This window comes from Salmo trutta, chromosome 33, assembly GCF_901001165.1.
Source record: "Salmo trutta chromosome 33, fSalTru1.1, whole genome shotgun sequence".
In the NCBI taxonomy this organism is placed as follows: Eukaryota; Metazoa; Chordata; class Actinopteri; order Salmoniformes; family Salmonidae; genus Salmo; species Salmo trutta.
Window position 1 is genome coordinate 28,769,625 of NC_042989.1, and position 6,000 is coordinate 28,775,624.

Consider the following 6,000-nt stretch of genomic DNA (forward strand, 5'->3'; position numbering starts at 1 on the left):
TTCTGCTGGTTTGGTCTACTTAGAACTGGGCCAGTCCTCTCAGGGGTGTGTGTGGGTGTGTGTCTGGACTTGCGTATATGCCTTGGGCGTGCATGCCTGCGTGGGTAGGTACGAGCATGTGTGTGTGTGTGTGTGTGGCTGGTCCGAGTGTCTCGGGTGAGTGCAGTGACACATCTTTAGTGTCATGTTATCCTGAGTCTGGCATACTGCTAGGTATTAAGGAGAAGAAAACCAGCTCCCACAGAACTAAACTTAACTGTAACCTTATCCTTACCCCTAACCTAAAGCCTGACCATAACCTTACATTAAGAACAAATAGGTTCAATCAATTCTGATGATATAGCCGATTTAGTCCTTTGTAACATGGCTGTCTAGTAACTACCTGTTGAGCTGACAGTGTCCTTTTGTCTCTCAGTCCATTCATCCCTCCGGTCCCCCTCCCATCCCCGCTCCCCCTCTCCAATCCCCCTCTCTACTCTGTCATTTTTTAGGATAACAAAGTGCTCTTTGAGTGGATGCTCCCTCTATACACGGAGAAACACACAGGGCAACCTTTCTCCCATTGATCTAAACTAGCCACAGCTGCTGGTATGATAACACACACACACAATACACCGACACATACACACAGTGTAACACACACACACAATACACTGACACATACACACAGTGTAACACACACACAATACACTGACACATACACACAGTGTAACACACACACAATACACCGACACATACACACAGTGTAACACACACACAATACACTGACACATACACACAGTGTAACACACACACAATACACCGACACATACATACAGTGTAACACACACACAATACACCGACACATACACACAATGTAACACACACACAATACACTGACACATACACACAGTGTAACACACACACAATACACTGACACATACACACAGTGTAACACACACACAATACACCGACACATACACACAATGTAACACACACACAATACACTGACACATACATACAGTGTAACACACACACAATACACCGACACATACACACAATGTAACACACACACAATACACCGACACATACACACAATGTAACACACACACAATACACCGACACATACACACAATGTAACACACACACAATACACTGACACATACACACAATGTAACACACACACAATACACTGACACATACACACAATGTAACACACACACAATACACCGACACATACACACAATGTAACACACACACAATACACCGACACATACACACAATGTAACACACACAATACACCGACACATACACACAATGTAACACACACACAATACACCAACACATACACACAGTGTAAGACACACACAATACACCGACACATACATACAGTGTAACACACACACAATACACCGACACATACACACAATGTAACACACACACAATACACTGACACATACATACAGTGTAACACACACACAATACACCGACACATACACACAATGTAACACACACACAATACACTAATGGTCACTGGAATTCCTGTTTTGTGTCTGTTTGTTATAATTTTATATAAAATTCCCAAAGTAAGCCTCTTCATTATCTGTGTGGCAGCAGGAGAATGTTAGGATGCTAGAGATCCACGGACAGATTCCTCACATAGCCTAACACAAATCACACAGCCTCATTACAGTATTTTGCGATTGCCTACACACTTGTTGCGGAATTTGGCTCATCGTGTCAAAACTCTACACACAAGCCAAATAAGACACAACACTTGGAGATAAACATCTCACTTCTATGTCAAAATGAAACTCTGCAATCAACACCTGACAATACTTTTTCAAAATGGCATTTCTGCAACAAAATGATACACACACCATTTGAATGACTCTTTCAGAGCAGCAACAACACACAGATGTACTTTATACAAAACACTGTCTGTCTTTAGTACAGTGTACACCTTTTTAATTTTCTCCTACAGGCGTCTGTGAAAGATTGTTCCAGTACAGTACATCTACTCACATTTCAATGAACACAAAAATATAAAGGCTTCAGAAAAAATATAAACAGCTTATTTTTTTGCCATCGCAGGTTTTTACAACAACAACAAAAAACACAAAGAAAAGTAGAATTACAGTACAGTAATAAATACAATATGTTACTGTAAACTCACAGAAACCAAAAAGAATTACAGTAAAATTACAAGGGTAAACAAAGAAATGGAATTGCAAATGATTGTAAGGGATGGGGTGGGTGGTTTATGGATCCCACCTTCTGTTAGGGTCTGGCCACATCACAAGCAATGTCATCCCTGGCTAGGCAACGGGGAAAATATTACCTTGCGTGCCGTATCCAACCCTGGACTGACCCCACTGCAGAAGAGGCAGGCGGGCATGTGGTTGGTGGTCATACACTTTCCAACGCCAAGCCAAAAATTATTCTTCAATCGGGTTAAGAAATGGGGAGTCAGGGGGCAAGTACACAACTGTGAAGTTATTGTGGTTGGTGAACCAGTCCCTGACCAGAGCAGCCCGTTGGAAACCAACATTATCCCAGATGACAACAAACCTGGGCTGCTCTGGTTCGTCCTGTACAACTGCATTATGTAGTGCATCCAGATAATGTGTGCAGGATTGTAGGGACCTAGGGTGGCGTGGTGATGGAGAACTAGCAGACTAATGGTGGCACACAAGGTGATATTTCCCCTACGCTGCCCAGGGACATTCACAATGGCTCTTTGTCCTATAACACGTCGGCCCCGACGCCTGGTTTTAGCTAGATTCAATCCAGTTTCATCAATGAAAATGAACTCATGAGGCTGTGCAGCTGCATCAAAGTCCAGGACTCTCTGTAACAGAACATACATACACTGTACCGTGAATATGGTGTAACTCAAAACACAGGACTACAATGTCTACATTTTCACACAAGGGTGGGTGTGGGGGGTGGGTTGAGTCAGTCAAAACTACAAGCTACAGGCAAGGCTAGTGCCCCCACAGACAACCCCCTTCCCCCCAGAATGGGGGCACCTGCCTAGGTCACATACTGCTTTGTCTGAATGTATCTATGCAGTGCCAATAGGACACAATCTACTGCCATTACTATATTACAGTTTAGTACAGTGACACTTACTTGCATATAGTCTTAGCGAAGGTCTTTGACTCTAACACTGTTCCTCTCAAATGGAACCCTGTACAGCTGCTTCATATCGTAAGTTGGTGTTGATGCAAGACGCGGCAGAGTGTCGACATACTGACACGGTTGATATTATGGAATGTTGTGTGATCTGCAGTGATTGGCTCTCCTAGTTGATGTAGGTGGATGGTGTTGTTTGCCAACACTAGATTGACAATGGCCAGTTCCTGTTCATGGTGAACAGACGTTGTCTTCCACCCTTAGGAGGTCGTCTGGAAGTTCTGTAGAAAATGGAAGAATATGATGTCATTGGTTAGGTTCTTTTTTACATACTGTACTGTCATACTGTACACAGTAACATCACAACTGTATTACATGTACTTCACAGCACTATACCTATTTTTATGTTCACTGAGGAGCATAGACCTAATATTGTAGGACTACATTGTATTGTATTGCACTGTGATGCAGAATGATGTGCAACAATTCCATAGGTACAGTCTAGTGTAGAAAGTTGAAGACATACCTGTTCTCCAGTCTAAATGTCCGTATTGTGGATGCTACAGCGTAGCGACTCAGGTTGGACTGGACTCTCTGCCCAGCCTCCCTCATCGTCAGGCCATGATTTATGACATGGTCCACCAAAGTGGCCCTAATGTCGTCAGAAATATGTCTCCGTCTATTGCCTGGTCCCCTTCTTTGTTCTCGTCCTCCTCCTCTCTCTTCCTCTTCCTCTCGCTCCCACTGCCTCCACATTTGCAAAGTTCTCACAAAAGAGGTGATCTTACCTGAGGTCTATTTGTAGTGCTGAGGCTCAGACTATTTGGTGTTCAGTTACTGTAGAAGTGTTTCCATGTGTGTGTGTGGGTGTGTGGGTGTGTGGGTGTGTGTGTGGGTGTGTGTGTGTTGCCAATTTCAGATATGTTTTGCATTTTGAATAGAAGTGTTTTCCCAATGATTGCAAGAGATTTCATTCTTGAACAAAGTGTCTCATGTAAGAAACAGTGTGTAGTGTTTTGCAAGCGTGTTGCAGAATTGCAAACTAAGTGCAAAGCAGAAAATGTGTTTGTACTTTTGGTACCTTTGTTTAAGGCATGGTTACAAAAGTTAAGGTTTTGATGCTTTTGTCTAAGCATTCACTTTCAGTGTGTAAGCAATCGGCAAAGACTGTAAACAGACTAACTGGTACATGATTCACTGGACTTAAAGCAACAGAACACAGACCAATATCATAATATGGTCCTTAGGCTAAGCCTTATACAGAAAGCAACACATAGGCCTACAATCAGATTCATAGTCAGTGTGTATATGTTAGAGCGGGCAGCTGTGACGGTCAGTGGTCAGGTGTGTTTGGAGGGAGAGGACAGAAAGCCTTTAATCTAGCCTCTTTGATAGCTGCCATATTGGTCAGAACAAAGACTGATACATGTCAAACAACATTCACAAAGCACAGCTCTGTGTGATTGATTGATACACAGAGTGCTGCCAGACAGTTACCAGAGAAGAAACTGATCTGATTGTAAGTGTAACCCAGCCCCATGTAAGCTCTCCCAGTAACACCTTACCTTACCCCGGCTAAATCCAAAACGGCACACTATTCCCTATCTAGGGCACTACTTTTGACCAAGGCCCGAGTAGCGCACTATATAGGGCATAGTGTTCCATTTCGGATGCAGCCCCTCACTTGACACCCTGCTCTGCTTCTCTGGTTGTCCTGAAGGAAAGTCCTGCCTATTATGCTGTCCTGTCCTACTTACACCACTACCCAGGCCTCAGGTTTCATGGCCCTCTCTGACCTGATTGTTTTCTAACATGGTCCTGTCTTATCTTTCTCTCTGATTCGAACTACATTATATATAACAGGGCTGGAAAACCTTGGTAGAGCATGGGTGGAAAAGGCAGTGTGGTGCTCATTTCAATTTCCTTTCTTTTTTGTTTTTAGACCAATGCCTACTTCTCACTTAAAACTTAAGTGAGAATAGGCACATATATGAACTGAGTTACAAAGTTCATTTCAACATCTTGATACAGTTTTTAGCAACAGTATAAACACATAAAAGACATAACAACAATGAATAATAGTGATACACACATGTCTCCAGGAGCCTCAGGTTTGATCCACACAGCCAGGGTGAAGGAGCCCAGATGTCCCAGACTCTGAAAGGGAGGAGAGGCCACGCATCCTCCCTGGGCCCAACGGAATATCACACTCCTGCTGGATCCATCCCCTTCTCTAAGCCCCTCTCCCCCTGTTCCTGCCCGGGAGCGAGGATCCAGCCCATCCTGGGTGACACAGGTGTCCCAGTGAGCGGGAAGCAGTAGGGGTGCATGGGGTGGGGTGGAGGAACGGTAGGGGCACTCCTGGTTGCAGAACGCCTGGCTGCAGTTGTGGAGCTCCTCCAGGGAGGTGGGGCTGTGGCAGTAAGTGGTGCGCTCGGGAGTGCCGCAGCTGGAGCGGGCAGGAGAAAGGGTGACGGGCTTGTGGGCTCCGATGTTTTCCAACCGGGGGAAGTGACCCTGAGAGGTCACAGGGTCAAAGGTGAGGCAGAGGACCAGGATGTAGAGCCAGAGCGAGGATCGGATTCCTCGTCTGTTTTTTCTCTCTACTTTCCACACACATCTTCCCTCTCTTTCTCTTCCCTTTCTGTACTCTGTCTCCCCTCTCAAACAGGCCTCACTTCCCCCTCTCTCCCTTCTTACCCCTCTCTCCTGCCTTTCTCTGTTCTCTCCTCTCATCTCTCTTCTCCCTCTAACCCCTTTTTTTCCTCTCACCCCTCTCTCTGTCATCCCCTCTTTCAGTGAGGTCCAGCTCCGTCCGTCGTTGAATAAGTCATGATGGTCACAGTGCTGGAGGTGACATTTTAACAGCTTAACATACACACA

General features: G+C 44.8%; 1 protein-coding gene across 1 annotated transcript in view; it reads right to left on the reverse strand.

The window, feature by feature from the left end:
- LOC115172104 (usherin-like) overlaps window positions 1–5,737 on the reverse strand; it is a 188,542-nt gene extending 182,805 nt beyond the window's left edge. The window contains exons 1-2 of the mRNA XM_029729288.1: window positions 5,732–5,737; window positions 5,210–5,634 (exon numbers count right to left, since the gene is read on the reverse strand). Coding sequence (XP_029585148.1) covers window positions 5,210–5,634; window positions 5,732–5,737 — 431 coding nt within the window. The remainder of the gene's footprint in view (window positions 1–5,209; window positions 5,635–5,731) is intronic.
- Window positions 5,738–6,000: the final 263 nt, after the last annotated feature.